Source organism: Psittacula echo (assembly GCF_963264785.1).
Source record: "Psittacula echo genome assembly, chromosome: 11".
In the NCBI taxonomy this organism is placed as follows: Eukaryota; Metazoa; Chordata; class Aves; order Psittaciformes; family Psittacidae; genus Psittacula; species Psittacula echo.
Window position 1 is genome coordinate 14,832,705 of NC_137746.1, and position 14,404 is coordinate 14,847,108.

The 14,404-nt window shown below is 60.5% G+C and overlaps 1 protein-coding gene across 1 annotated transcript in view; it reads left to right on the forward strand.

The window, feature by feature from the left end:
• Window positions 1–2,197: 2,197 nt before the first annotated feature.
• Window positions 2,198–14,404, forward strand: part of PCDH1 (protocadherin 1) — a gene marked incomplete at its 3' end in the record, with an annotated part of 52,084 nt that continues 39,877 nt past the window's right edge. The window contains exons 1-3 of the mRNA XM_080627046.1: window positions 2,198–2,841; window positions 8,296–9,110; window positions 10,646–12,838. Coding sequence (XP_080483172.1) covers window positions 2,778–2,841; window positions 8,296–9,110; window positions 10,646–12,838 — 3,072 coding nt within the window. The 5' untranslated portion in view covers window positions 2,198–2,777. The remainder of the gene's footprint in view (window positions 2,842–8,295; window positions 9,111–10,645; window positions 12,839–14,404) is intronic.

Sequence of the window (14,404 nt, forward strand, 5' to 3'; positions counted from 1 at the left end):
GCTGCCCAAATCCGCGCTGCTGCTTCTCCTGTGGAGCCCAGAGCTGATGAGAGAGAACAGAAGAGCCTTTGAACTCCTTGCAGCAGACGGCAGCCAGGTTGCTGCGTGTGTGTGTTGGGGAGGGGGTATTTATTCTCTTGTAAAGTTCATTTGCTCTCCATGTTTCCCTTTCTTCTCTCTTTCCCAGAGATTTAGCTGTATGCTCTTCCCTCGCAGGCTTTGTTCTTCTGACAAGGCCCCACCAGCACCACGAAGCAGCTGTCTCTGTGTGATGCCAGAGCATCCCCGCACAGGGTACCCGCTGCACAGGGCAAGACAGCTCCTCCAACAGCATTCCCAGGCTTGGTAGCACTGCCACCACCAGGGCAGGCCAGTGGGAAGGATCTGGAGGGTCTCAGAAGATCTCTGTGTCCAAAGCTGCAGTTTGATGGTTTCCCATTGTTTAGAATGGCTCTGCTTTCCGGGAAATGGCAAAGAGACGTTAAGGGTTCATACTACAACACCCAAGAGAAGAGAGGACAGGGAATGGCAATGCCATCATCAGGTTGTCCTCGCTGTCAGAGGGCAAGGAGCGCTCTGGGAGGAGCCTGCCTGCTTTCAAAGGCAGTGGGCAGATAGGACAAACAAATCACCCCTGGGATGCCAGGCCTCCGGTGGCCTGGACATGGTGTCCCACCAACTCCCTTGGCCATTAGGTGCTGCTGGGAGTGCAGGGGCTTTGCCAAGCAGCTCCTGTGGGCTGCAGGGGGTTGGGATATGTGTCCCCCCTGCACCCATAAAGCCTAGACCCGCCTCTCCAAAATGTGCCCAAGCAAAGGCTGTAGATGGCAGGCACCATTCCCTACCAAATAGCTAACTGGGTGCATGGACAGTTTCCTGGGTGCCCCCGTCATCCATGACTATGACTACAGGTACCTCTTGCGAAATGGAAACCTTTAGCCACCAATGAGCTCTTCAGTTTGCCTTCACCACCCCAGAGGCAGCCTTGGATCCACGGGGTCACTTCCTCTTGTTCTTCCCTTTGCTGCAGCTTTCTGGCCTTCCAAAGAGGGATGCCATTGACCAGTAAATTAACCCTCACATTGTCTCCAAGGAGTTTATTCCCCCTCTCCGTGAGGGTCCCCATCTTTATCAGCAGGGTAAACCCTGGCAAACCCTGCATCTCCTTTCCTTGCCCTTCCATGGTGGATTTTGACCTTCCGTGGGTTCTCACTTCACATCTTCTGCTAAATTGGCTTCATCAGAATTGACACTCCAAAAGAAAACACCAACACACGGATGTGGAGAAGCCAACATCTCTGCAGGAGCAGGAAGTCTTGGCGGAAAGCAGGGATTCCCACCCAGAGAAATTCCTTTCCAGCCCCTTCCTCCTGCCCAGCAGGAAAAAGAAGGCCTGCCAGGGGCTGAGCAACCTTCTTGGGGGGGGGGGAAGCGGTGTGATTTGGTCTGAGCCGGAGCCAGGGCTGCTCGGAGCAGGGCTGCGCAGCCTCTAGATGGTGCAGTGATCGCAGCCGAGCTGAGCATGTGTGCGGCGATGGGCGCTGCGCAACAGGTTGGTGTGGCTCGGCGGGAAGCGATGCTCCCGGCCGCACGGTGCGGCCAGGCAGAAAGGGCTCCCCAGCATCCTGGCCAGAAAACCGCTCTGTAACCGGCCGGGCAAGCGGGTGCTGCTTGGGGAGGAGCCCTCACGGTGCCGAGGGCCACCGAAGCATCTCCATCTGAGAGCGCTGAGGCCTTTGGCAGGGCCAGGCTGCAGAGCCAGCGCACTGGCAGGGAGCGTTGGCTCTCCTCGCGCACGGAGAGGCACCGGGGGAAGGGACAGCCCTGGAGGACGCTGTCCCCAGGCCTTTCCGGAGGTCCCATGGGGCCAGCCGAGGTAGCAGAGGGCACAGCAAGGGCAGCCGGAGCTCGCAGGTGCTTTTGGGAGCTCACAAGTGCTCTCTGCTCCCCAGTCCCGACACTGCGATAAACGCGTGATTCACCAAGGTGTGACGGGAGCGTACAGTCGCTTTTCCAGGCCACAGTGCCTGGAAAGGCATGGGCAGGGCTGCGGGAGCCATTGCTGGGTTGGGAGCCCGGCTTGGTTTGGGGGGTGCGCAGCGGGGCGTGCACAGCCCCCCATGGGCTTGCTCCTACCCCTTAGCACAGCGGGATGAAAAAATAAACGAGTGAATACATAGATAAGAGCATCGGGGAGACCCGTCCCACACGCGAGTGGGTGAGGAATGGAGGGGTCCGGGGGTGAAGGGGTCCAGGGGGCTGCGGGGCTCCCCGTTCTCTACCACCGCGGGGCCAGCAGCCCGGAGCCAGGAGGTTCGGCGCGGAAACGGCTCAACCCGGCCCCCGGTGCCCGCTAGCCCCGGCCCGGCTGGGCTCGGGATCTGATAAGGAGCCGGAGCTCCACCTCCCCGCGGTGGCGGCGGGAGGCGGAGGCAGCGGGCGGGGGGGGTTGGAAGGGGCCGTGCCTGCGCTGCGCTTCCCTCGCACATCCTCACACACACCGAGGGACGGAGGCGGGCACGGACGGAGCTGCCCACCGGGGCTGCCTCCAGCCCTGCCGCCGCCGCTCCGCCGAGGAGCCGCAGCCCCGGCCCGGGAAAGGGGGGCGGTTCCCACGGGACGTTTAGATTTATATTTTTTTGTGTGTGTCCCCTTTTTTTCCTTTTTCTTTTTTTTTTTTTTTAATTTTTTTTTTTTTAATTTGATTTTCATCCGTGGATAACGATCGAGAGGAGCCGGGGGGGTGCGGGGAGCCCGGTCCCGGCGGGGAGGAGGCGATGCAGACGCCGCTGGATCAGCGCGCAAGGGGCCGGCACGGAGCGCAGCGCCGTCCGCATCCAAGTAAGAGCTGCGGCAGGGCCGGGAGCTCCCGCCCGCGGCCGCGGAGAGCTGCGGAACCCTGCGGAGCTGTACGGGATGCCCCGGGCGGGACCCCGCCGCTGTGAGGGACCGCGGAGCCGGGCGGCGGCGGGAGCGGCGCTGGGAGCATCCCGCGTCCCTCCGCGCAGGGCTGCGCGGGCGGCGGCTCCCGGTTCCCGGTCCCGCCCGGCTCTGCCACTTGTTGTGCAGCGCGGGCAGGGCGGGCGGCGGGGGGTGGCAGTGGGTGCGCAGTTGTGTCGGAGCGAAAGCGTGGTTTGGGTGGGCTTTTGTCCGTCGGAGGTGGCTCTAAGGGGGTGTCTCCGTTCGTGCCACCCCCGGCTGTGTGTCCCTCCCTTCCTGCCGCCCGGGTGTGAGCGCGGCTCGGGCGCGCTGTGCGTGGGAACCGGAGAAGTTGCGGTGAGCTGGGAGCGGGGCTGCGTGTGTCCGTGCGGGAGGAGCGGGGTGAAGGGGTCTGGCTGTTGTGCACGCCCGTGTGCGTGTGCCCTGGGAGCGATGGGGTAGAGGGGAGGTGCGTGTCGAGGCTGCGGTTGTGTGTTGGGGTGCGCTGCCGGAGCGGGGTGTCTCTGCGAGTGAAATCCCGGGTTCCGCCGCCGGTGCGCGGGGCTGGGTGTGGAGCCGGTGCCGGGAGAGCGGCTCCCGCGGTGTTTTCCCGCGGTGTCCGTGCGGGGCTGGCGGGAGAAGCCCCGTTTCATCCTCCCGGGGCTCGGCGGGGAGTGGCGGAGCGAGGCGCTGCCGTCCGCGGGAGCCTCAGCCCCGGCCGCTCCGCCGGGGGCCGCGGAGCCGAGCCCGGCCTCCCTGCATCCCTTCTCCATCCTCTATGCCCCCTCCCCAGCTGCTCCCTGCGGCCCTGCCGGGGTGTTTCAGGCCCGCGGCATTTTTTCCTTCCCCCAGAATCCCCCTCCATTCTAGGAAGGCAGCAGGAGGGGCAGGAGCCCGGAGGAGCTATGGGGGACCCCCGGGGTGGGAGGATGGAGGCTGCCAGCCCGGGGAGGCTCTGACAGGTCTCTGCCTCGCTGGCTGCCGGAGTTGGAAAGGATGTGGAGAAGGAGGCAGGAGGAGGGAGGGCCCCGGGCTTCGCCCTCTTTTCATCACTGTGCGGCTCCTAAGAGATGGGTTTGGGGTAAAGCTGCCCACAAGCGAGTGGGGTTCCCCATCGCCGGGTGCTCTGGCTTGGAGCGCTTGGGCCCAGGCTGTGTAAATGCCAAGCAGCCGCAGTGGCAGCCGGAGCCTAAGGAAACCGTGGGATGTGCCACGAAATGCCCAGATTCAGCCTATCTGTGCCTGCGAAGCAGGACTGAGCCTCGGTGGCGGTTTTTTGGACAATATGGTCCTTGATCCCAACCCGGTGCCTGGAGTGAAGCCGTGATTTGCATTTGCTGCTTGCTCGGATGTTGCTCCAGCTCTAACATCCAGCTCCGAGTGTCAGAGCAGAACTTGGGGGGGGGTTTGGGGGATTAGGACTTGTGTGCTCAGTACAGGGTTTGGATGGACTTGTAAGCATGGCTCCGAGCCACGCAATCAGCCGTTGGGAGCAATAAGAGGGTGGACTTTGGTGCCCGTTCCTGGAGCGGTGCTGCCTTCTGTGGAACGGGGCCAAGGGGCTGTGGGAATCGCAGGCAGCACAGGCTTGTTCAAGCAGTTGCTTCAGTTCTCGGCGCTTTATAACCTCTCTCTCATTAGGACTTGGGTTTTTTTGGGGGGTGGATGGCTGAATTCTGTCGGATTTTGCATGCCACTGTCCTCTGAGAGCTTCCCAGTCATGCATTAAGCAGCGTGACTAACGCCTCTCTCATGTGGTTCAGTCTCTCTCACACTCTCCCCGTAGGGAGAATTGTGTGTGCGGAGGAATAGTTGTTTTGGGAGGGGTTTTGAGTTTTAAGTGCTCTGTGCTCTGCCAGCAGGTCGGAAAAAAGGTGCCTGGCACCAGAGAAGAAAGTGTGGGATGGTCCTTAGATCCCATGGGAAAATAGCCCGATGCCTTGGACCAGCCCCTGGGAAGCCTCTGTCTCCTGCACAGACGTGCTTTTCCCCGGTGGTGGAGCCTTCCTCCTCCTCCTCCTCACGCCCAGCTCTGGGCTCTCACGTCTGCGCTGTGTCATTCGCACCCTTAGGGGCTGAGCAGGATTCCTCACCCAGTGAACCAGGGCCCCTCACACCCCTTGTGGGGTGATGGTCCCGCTCGGGTCCCCAGCCCCTCTCTTCCTCCCTTGGAGGTTTCCTTCACCTGTGGGAATGGGGCTCAGGTTCAGGCTCCAGCCCCTGTTTTGGAGCAGAAAACATAGGTGCTGGGCACCTTTAGGTGACTCCCTCCCCTCTCCAAGGCCAGCACCGGCGTTCCCAGTTCCCGGCTCTCAGTCAGGGCTGCGTGAGGCATTGCACCGGGTCGGGAACTTTCACATTTACCTGCAATCTTCCACCTCACACCAAGGCTTAGTCAGGATAGCGCTAACGTCATCGGCAGTCATGGCCCAGCCTAGTGCAAACAGGCTTGTGCAAACAGTCCGGAGATGGGTGCGGGTGCTGCTCCCGGATGGGGTGTCCTTTGGGACCCCCTTCCCAGCATCCGGGGCTGCCCATCTTCCCCATCTCCCCATGCTCACTGCTCCTCATGTCCAAAGGGAGCACAGGGGTGATGAAGCTCAGGGTGGCTCTAGCCACCCTGTGAAGGCAACTGTAGGGCTCTGATGTGAGCGCACACTCGTGCTGCATGCAGACACGCGTGTGACCCAGCCGGGGCGCGCACACAGTGTAAGTACCCCCGTGTGGGGTGACATCACCCGAATGCACACCCGGTGGCAGCAGGGACATGCGCACATGGTCCCCCCCACGCAGGCACACGCGTTGCTCGGTGCACACACACGTGCAGGAGTGCAAGCTCATGTCTGGTGCACAGGCTGCCCTGGTGCAGGCATGGATGTGCTCCATGCACACGTGTGGCATGGCTGCATACCCTGCTAGTGCACATGTGGGCACATGCGGGCACATGCGTGCCTTTTCCTTCAGACACCCGATAGTGCACACACGGGTACATGCAGGCAGTGCACACGCATGTGGATGTACATGCGTTGCTAGGGTTTGACTGTATTAGGACAGAGGGGCGTTGTGTTTCCGCTCAGCTTCTTACCTCCTCAATGCTCAGCCCTGTGTGGGAATGGAATAGTCCTGATTGCCTCTTCCCTTCCTCCTGGGGATGTACATCTCTGTGCCGGTTTGGACAGCTGTGTATGCTCTCAGCGAGGCGGGAATACCTCTTCCATGCATGAAGGGTAGGACAAGGGAGCAGAGTCAAGCTAGGCTTGGGGACCATAGTTTCATCTCCAGAAAGAGATGTGTTTTCACCTGTGGAGGGAGATCTCCTCTCTTCCTTACCACTGGTGAGGCACTTATCATAGAATCATAGAATCCCAGACTGGTTTGGGTTGAAAGGGTCTTTAAAGCTTACCCAGTTCCAATCGCCTATCATGGGCAGGGACACCTTCCACTAGAGCAGGTTGCTCCAAGCCCCTGTGTCCAACCTGGCCTTGAACACTGCCAGGGATGGGGAAGCGGAGGGATGGAAGAACCGGGAGACGCTGGCTTGCGGGAATTACCAGGGTGGACAGTGCAGGATGCTCCACTTGTTGATGATCTGTACAACGCCGGCATCACCAGGGATTAGGCACTTGCTATGTGGCACCATGGAGGGGAGATGGTGGAGAAGAGCTCACCCATCCCACAGACCTGATGCAGAGGATGGAGAGAGGAAGCGATGGGAGTGGCGAGAGGGTTGGTGCTGTGGGGCCATGGCAGATGCTTCTGGCTGTTGATTTTGGGGCACCCAAGCCCTGTGGTGCTGGTGAGCTGGGCTGCACCCTTTGTGCTCACAGCTCAGCGCCTGGACCCTGGAGGTGCATTCCCAGAGCGGAAAGCGGGGGACAGGAAAGCTGGTGGCCAAGCATGGCAGCAGACGGGGACTGTGGGTGACAGGGCCTGTGGCTTGGTGCAGAAGGGGCTGGCAGTGCCTCTGCAGCATGTGCACACTGTGAGGAGGTTTCCAGTGGCTGGATGCCTGCGGTGCAGTGTGTGCAGTGTGTGTCTCTGCAATGCAGGAGGGCAGAATGTCTGCCACTGCCTCTGCAGCGGCAGGGTGGGCACCCAGTGCATGTGTGTGTGCAGTGTCCCAGTCTGGAGTGGGAGGAATGGGAAGGAACAGTGTGTCTGCAGTGAGCGAAGGGAACAGTGTTTGCTGGCGCAGGGTGTGGGGTTGCCTAGTGACTGTGCAGCAGAGGGGAGATGCTGTGCCTGCCGTTGCAGCGTGCTGGGGCTATGCAGTGCCGCTGCTCAGCGGGGAGGCACAGGTCTGCTCTGTGGGGTCTGCACAGCAGGGTGGGCAGTGAGTCTGTGCCCCTGTAATACAGGGCTGGGCAGTGCCCCTCTTCCTGCGAAGGGCACATGCAGATGGCAGTGCCCTGCATGCAGTGCAGGAGCGATGAATCTCGGGGCTCCTGCATCCCTGCGGTGCTGGATGGGCTGGATGGGTGGTGGCTTAATATCTCGCAGTGCGAGGCTGGCAGTGCTGCTGTATTGGCAGTGCAGGAAGGGCAGTGCTGCTCTCTACATGCTGTGGCAGTGCCCCGTGCCCCTGCAGTGATGGATGGGTGGTATTCCTGCAGTGCAAGCAGTGCCATGAATCACTGCAGTGATGGACGGGAGGTAGCCCTCCATCCCTGCATTACTCCATGTCCCTGCAGTGATGGACAAGGGGCAGCCCTGCATCCCCACAGTGCCCAGTGTCCCTACAGTACTGGATGGGTGTCATCCCTGCAGTGTCCCATGTCCCTGCAGTGCTGGATGGGCAGTATCCAGCTGAAGAACCGGGCAGCATCCTGGCAGAGCCCCTGCTCCCCTTCGGGATCTCCTGTTTCCACAGGGCTGGCAGATGGGTGCAGTGCGTCTGTGTCCCCGCCGTGCGTGGCAGGCAGTGTCCCTACAGTGCGTGGCACACAATGCTCCTGTGTTCCTGTGGTGAGAAGCTGTCTCGGAGCCTGGCCGGCCCCCATCGGGTTGCTGGCAGGGCTGCGTGCAGTCCACCCTGTCAGTGTGCCTCGTTGGGTCTAATTACAGCCTGTGCGGTGATGAAGAGGGTGGACAGTGGCAGGAGTGGCTTCCTGTCACTTGCAGGAAGCCAGGGCTGGGGTTTCAATGATGGGGTTGCTCATCCGAGCAGGGCGTTGCAGAAACTTTGCAAGCCAGGACCAGTCCTCCAGGGCATTTGTGTGCAGGGGCTGCCAGGGGACCACTGCTACCAGCTCTGCCAGTCCCTTCCCTCTGGGGGCTGCTGTGGGGCCATGCACCCAAAAGGAGATGCCAGGGAAACTGGCTGGGGCAGAGTGGTCCTGGGGCTGCCTAACGCCTGGTGTCTGTATCTCCTTGCAGCTCCCCTGCAGCGCAGGATGAAACCGCTGGCATCCTGCCTGGGCCTGTGGCTCCTTTTCCAGCTCCCTTCTCTGGTCTCTGGGACGCGTGTGGTCTACAAAGTGCAGGAGGAACAGCCCCCCAACACCCTCATAGGGAGCCTGGCCTCCGACTACGGCTTCCCAGACGTGGGGCACCTCTACAAGCTGGAAGTGGGGGCTCCATACCTACGTGTGGATGGCAAGACTGGGGACATCTACACTACAGAGACCTCCATCGACCGGGAGAGCTTGCGTGAGTGCCAGCACCTCCTGCCCGGAGAGCCCTGCTTCCTGGAGTTCGAAGTGTCCATCACTGACCTGATCCTGAACAGTGGCCCACGCCTGCTCGAGGGGCAGATAGAGGTGCTCGATATCAATGACAACACCCCCAACTTTGCCTCGCCTGTTCTCACCCTCTCCATCCCTGAAAACACCAATATTGGGACGCTCTTCCCCATCCCCCTGGCCATGGACCGGGACTCGGGCCCCAATGGTGTTGCCTCCTACGAGCTGACGGCTGGTCCGGAGGCGCAGGAGCTCTTTGGGCTGCAGGTGGCAGAGGATCAGGATGAGAAGCAGCCACAGCTGATTGTCATGGGGAACCTGGACCGGGAGCAGTGGGACTCCTATGATCTGACCATCAAGGTGCAGGATGGAGGCAACCCGCCGCGGGCGAGCAGTGCCCTGCTTCGCATCACCATCCTGGACATGAACGACAACGCGCCCAAGTTCGAGAAGGCCCTGTATGAGGCAGAGCTATCTGAAAACAGCCCTGTGGGGCACTCGGTCCTGCAGGTGAGTGCAGGGGCTTTCTGCTCCTCCCCAGCACCCCATCCTGCCTGGCTGCAGCAGGGACAACCCAGGGAGCATTTATACAGCTGCTTGCTGCCATGGTTCCTCAAGGGAGGGTTGCAAGTCATAGGAGCCCGGTGTCACCGGTGGGCAGGCGGGTCCCTGGGATGTCACATCTAAAATCAGAGTGTAAGGGATGCACGAGAAGGTGCAGAACACATCCGAGGGGCAGCAGCAGGGTGGCGGGTGGGCGGGAGCAAGGCTCCGGGTTACAGGGAGGGCTGGGACCCGAGGTCCCCGGGGAGCCTGGCTTCATGCCAGACCCATCTCAATGCTGCCTGCAGACAAGACATAGACCCTTTCATAAGTTGCATTCTCTTGGCCTCTCCATGGAGACTGAGGCTTGCACAGGAGATGGGGGGTAGGCAGCATCCCTGCTGCCTGTCTGGGGGGGCTGCCCATGGCTCCGGGGGTGCCTTGCTGTCTGTAGGGGACAGGGGCTCTGCCCCGACTCAGGCAGCAGTGCAAACTGGCCCAGGGAGCCCAAAGGGATGGATCGTGGTGGATTCGGCTTGGAGGGGACACTGAGATGATAGTAGCCGACATGTGTTTATCTGCAGCTGCCATCTTAATAAGCGGAGCGCGGCCAGCTCTCATCTGCTTGCTAATTCTGATCTGAATGTTTTAAGAATTTATTTTTCACTGTTAAGAGAATGGAAGTTGGAAGCAGATAAGGGAGCTGCATGGCCAGGAGGAGAATGGGCTGAGCCGCTGCTTGCTGCCATTGCTCAGCTTTTATCTTTCAGGGGGAAAATGACTTCCGCCTTTTTTGTGAGTGGAGGTAAAAGGTGGAATTTACATTTAACAACTTTTCGTTCTTCCATCCAAATCTGCTGAGCAAGATAACGGCAGAGCAGCAAATGGTGCAGAGAAGAGGCTGCTCGGAGAGCCGATTAGAGAGGCAAATGTTAGACAAACCTCATCTTTAGAAAGCAAATAACAGGCGTAAAGGCAGGTTTATGTGAATGCAGAGCTCCTGACGGACAGGCAGGGACTGCTGGTGCCATGCAGCGCTCAGGCAGCCCCTGTCGCTACTTGGCTGCATCCCTGGATGCTGCAATGGAGCTGCTGCAGCTCCGCACATCCTCTCCTCCCTCCTCACCTCAACCAGGCAGCTGCTTGAGCTCCTCCTTGGGGGGGGGTTTGTGGTCCCTCCCTGCTGCTGCCTGGGTCACACGGCACGGGTTCCGGAGGATTCCCTGCATGCCGGAGCTGGCCGGGAAGGGAGCATGGCCAACCGGCCCAGCCGGTTTCGCCGGAAGAGCAAGGCGAAGCCTCCATGCCGGAGGGCCGCTCCCAGCTGCTCTGCCGGTCCCAGGCTCTTTGCCCCATAGTCCTTGGCCCCAGAAGAGGAAATCCTGATTTCCCGGCCCCCCCCAAGCCATCCCCAGAGGAAGCCACGGCGGGAAGCGTGGTGGTTTGTGGAGGGGCTCACGTCACCATGCCCTCTGCTCACCGTTTCTCCCTCCATCCTGCAGGTGAAAGCCAACGACTCAGACCAGGGTGCCAATGCTGAGATTGACTACTCCTTCCACCAAGCCTCAGACATGGTGCGGCGGCTGCTGCGCCTGGACCGCACCACGGGGCTCATCACCGTACAGGGACCCATTGACCGTGAGGATGTCAACATCCTCAAGTTCTCCGTCATGGCCAAGGACAAGGGGGCCAACCCCAAAAGTGCCCGCACCCAGGTGGTGGTCACCATCAAGGACATGAATGACAATGCACCCTCCATAGAGATTCGGGGTATAGGGCTTGTCACCCACCAGGATGGCATGGCCAACATCTCGGAGGACGTGCCAGTAGAGACAGCAGTAGCTCTGGTACAAGTGTCCGACCGAGATGAGGGTGAAAACGCAGTGGTGACCTGCGTGGTGGCGGGTGATGTCCCATTCCAGCTGCGGCAGGCTAGTGAAACAGGGAGCGACAGCAAGAAGAAATACTTTCTACAGACTACCACACCGCTGGACTATGAGTCGGTGAAGGAGTACACCATTGAGATTGTGGCAGTGGACTCGGGGAACCCGCCGCTCTCCAGCACCAACTCTTTGAAGGTGCAGGTGATGGATGTCAATGACAACGCACCCGTCTTCAGCCAGAGCTTCACTGAGGTGGCCTTCCCGGAGAACAATGAGCCTGATGACCTGGTGATGGAAGTGAGTGCCAGTGATGCTGACAGTGGCTCCAATGCCAAGCTAGTGTACTCCTTGGTGACAGACCCCTCCTCCAAGGGATCCTTTGCCATTGACCCTGACTCTGGGGAGATCCGGGTGAAGGCGGTGCTGGACCGAGAGCAACGGGAGCGTTATGAGTTCTTGGTGGTGGCAGCAGACAAGGGCAGCCCCAGCCTCAAGGGCACAGCATCTGTGGCCGTCAACGTCATGGACAGGAATGACAACGACCCCAAGTTCATGCTGAGCGGCTACAACTTCTCAGTGATGGAGAACATGCCACCCCTCAGCCCTGTGGGCATGGTGACGGTGATCGATGCTGACAAAGGAGAAAATGCCCGCATCCAGCTGTCAGTGGAGCAAGACAACGGGGATTTTGTCATCCAGAATGGCACTGGCACCATTCTCTCCAGCATCTCTTTTGACCGGGAGCAGCAGAGCACGTACACTTTCCGACTCAAGGCAGTAGATGGTGGGGATCCTCCCAGGTCTGCCTACGTGGGGGTGACCATCAACGTCTTGGATGAGAATGATAATGCCCCCTTCATCACTTCACCCTCCAATGCCACCTACAAACACATCCTGCCCCACACCAGCCCTGGCCAGCAGGTGAGCAAGGTGAAGGCAGAGGACATTGACTCTGGTGTCAATGCGGAGCTGATCTACAGCATCACAGGAGGCAACCCCTTCGAGCTCTTCCAGATCTCCCCGCACAGTGGGGACATCACCCTGGAGAAGGAGATCCTGCGCAAGCACCATGGCCTGCATCGCCTGGTGGTGCGCGTCAATGACAAGGGCAAGCCCTCGCGGCATGGCACGGCGCTGGTGCACTTCTATGTCAATGAGACGCTGGCCAACCGCACGCTGCTGGACACGCTGGTGGGGCACAGCCTGGACACCCCACTAGACATTGACATTGCTGGAGACCCCGAATACGAGCGCAGCAAGCAGCGAAGCAACATCCTCTTCGGAGTCATCGCCGGCATCGTGGCCGTCACCCTGGTCATTGTGCTGGTCGTCCTGGTGCGCTACTGCCGGCAACGGGAGGCCAAGAGCGGCTACCAGGCAGGCAAGAAGGAGACCAAGGACCTGTATGCACCCAAGCAGGCCAGCAAGAGCAGTAAGAGCAAGAACAAGGTGAAGAAGAGCAAGTCTCCAAAGCCACCCAAGCCCACAGAGGATGAAGAGGAGACGGGGCTGCAGAAATCGCTCAAGTTCAACCTCATGAACGACTCTGTCAGTGACAGCCCCCGAATCCACCTGCCCCTCAACTACCCTCCGGGCAGCCCGGACCTGGGTCGCCACTACCGCTCCAACTCGCCGCTGCCCTCCATCCAGCTGCAGCCTCAGTCACCCTCTGCCTCCAAGAAGCACCAAGTGGTGCAGGACCTGCCTGCCACCAACACCTTTGTTGGCACTGGGGACAACAACTCGACGGGCTCTGAGCAGTACTCGGACTACAGCTACCGCACCAACCCCCAGAAATACACCAACAAGCAGGTAGGAGAGCTCATCCTGCGGCCGGCAGCAGCCCCCCCGCTGCACCGGGGAGCCATCTGGACAGAGGTGTGGGAGTGAGCCTGGACTGGCCCCCAGCCCTGCATGCGTGGCCTGGGGGGGCTGGCTGAGGACTGCCCCGGAGCCGAGCCGCGGAGCCTGGTCATGGGATGGGGAAGGGATGGGGATGGTGAGGGGGAGGCCAAAGTCTGTCAGAGCCCTTGTCAAAGCGCCCGGGGCTGGGTCCTGGTGGCGCTGCCTGGGTGATGGTGATGCGAAGGGCACTGCATGTGTGTGCCTCTGCATGTGGGGCTCTGGGGAGGGAATCCCACCTGAATCCCTTTGGGGACCGGCTCTAAGAGCACCAAGGAGGGCAATGCCCACCCTCCGATCTATCCCTCTGCTTGGGCTGGCTCGTGGGGAGGGCAGACTGGTCGTGCTCCTGTCACAGCTCTGGGCAGGCAGTTTCCAGCCATGCCCCTATCCAGGGAGCGGTGAGGAAGGCATTAGTCTTGCTGTTGCCAACCCGGCTCCACTGGTGTGGCCAAACCATTCACCATCCCTGCACAAAGCTGCCCAAAAGGGAGTTCTGCACCCGCTGTGGCTGCCCAGGCAGGTGGGGCTGGGTGGAGGAGCAAAGCTCTGCCTTTTTCCCAGGCTCCGGCTCTGGCTTCCCCCAGGCTTGGGCCTTCTGCCATAGCCAGCGTGGTGAAAACCAGGCTTCCCTTAGTGCGAGCATCGGGCCCGGAGCTACGGCTCTGTGGGAGCCGTGCTGCAGAGAGGGAGTGTGGATCCGGGCGGCCGGGATGCTTCCTCCAGGCAGGATGGGTCTGGCCGTGTGCTGGGGCCGGATTTGTGCTAGGGGCTGGAGGAGAGGGGCACTGGGGTCTCTGCTGCGTGCTGCACTCGGGTCACTGCTCTTGGTCTAGCCAGGGTCTCAGGTGTGTGCGGGGCAGGGAAGAGGTAGGTCTTGGCTGTGGACTGGGAAAGGCTGCTCGCTGGTGTGCACTGGAGCTTGGAGCTGTCCCAGGAGGTCATGGGATGAGCCCGGAGCTTGCAGGGCCCTCTTTTCTTGGGCTGTCTGGCCAGTTAGCTTGCACCACATTTCTGCTTTGGCGCCTGTCGGGTCTATCCTTAACTAAGCTAGGGATGGAGAGGGGGGATGAGTGCCTGCGGCTTTGCCTTCTTCCTGGGTTCCTGTGGGTGAGGACTACCCATTCCATTCCCCCACCATGCTGTATCCTCTGTGCCCTATGGAGACCCCTTCTCCCTTCTTTGTATCCCGGTGAGCGGCAGGCTGGGCTCCTGCCGTGGGGCTGAGCTCAGCTGCCCTGTTGGAATCGACTTCAATAAAGTTTTCTATTTTTGACCGGTTGTGCCTTATTTTCCCTGCTGCCCTGACGATGCTTTTACTCCAGCTGTATTTTCCCACATCCTCAGTCATTGAAGTACCCGGGCCCTGCAGCACCCAGAGGTGATGCTTATGTGGGCCAGTCATCTCCACAAGCCCTCCACTGTGCCCCAGCGCGGCCAGTCCAGAGGCCTCATGGTACTGACCCCCTTCATCAG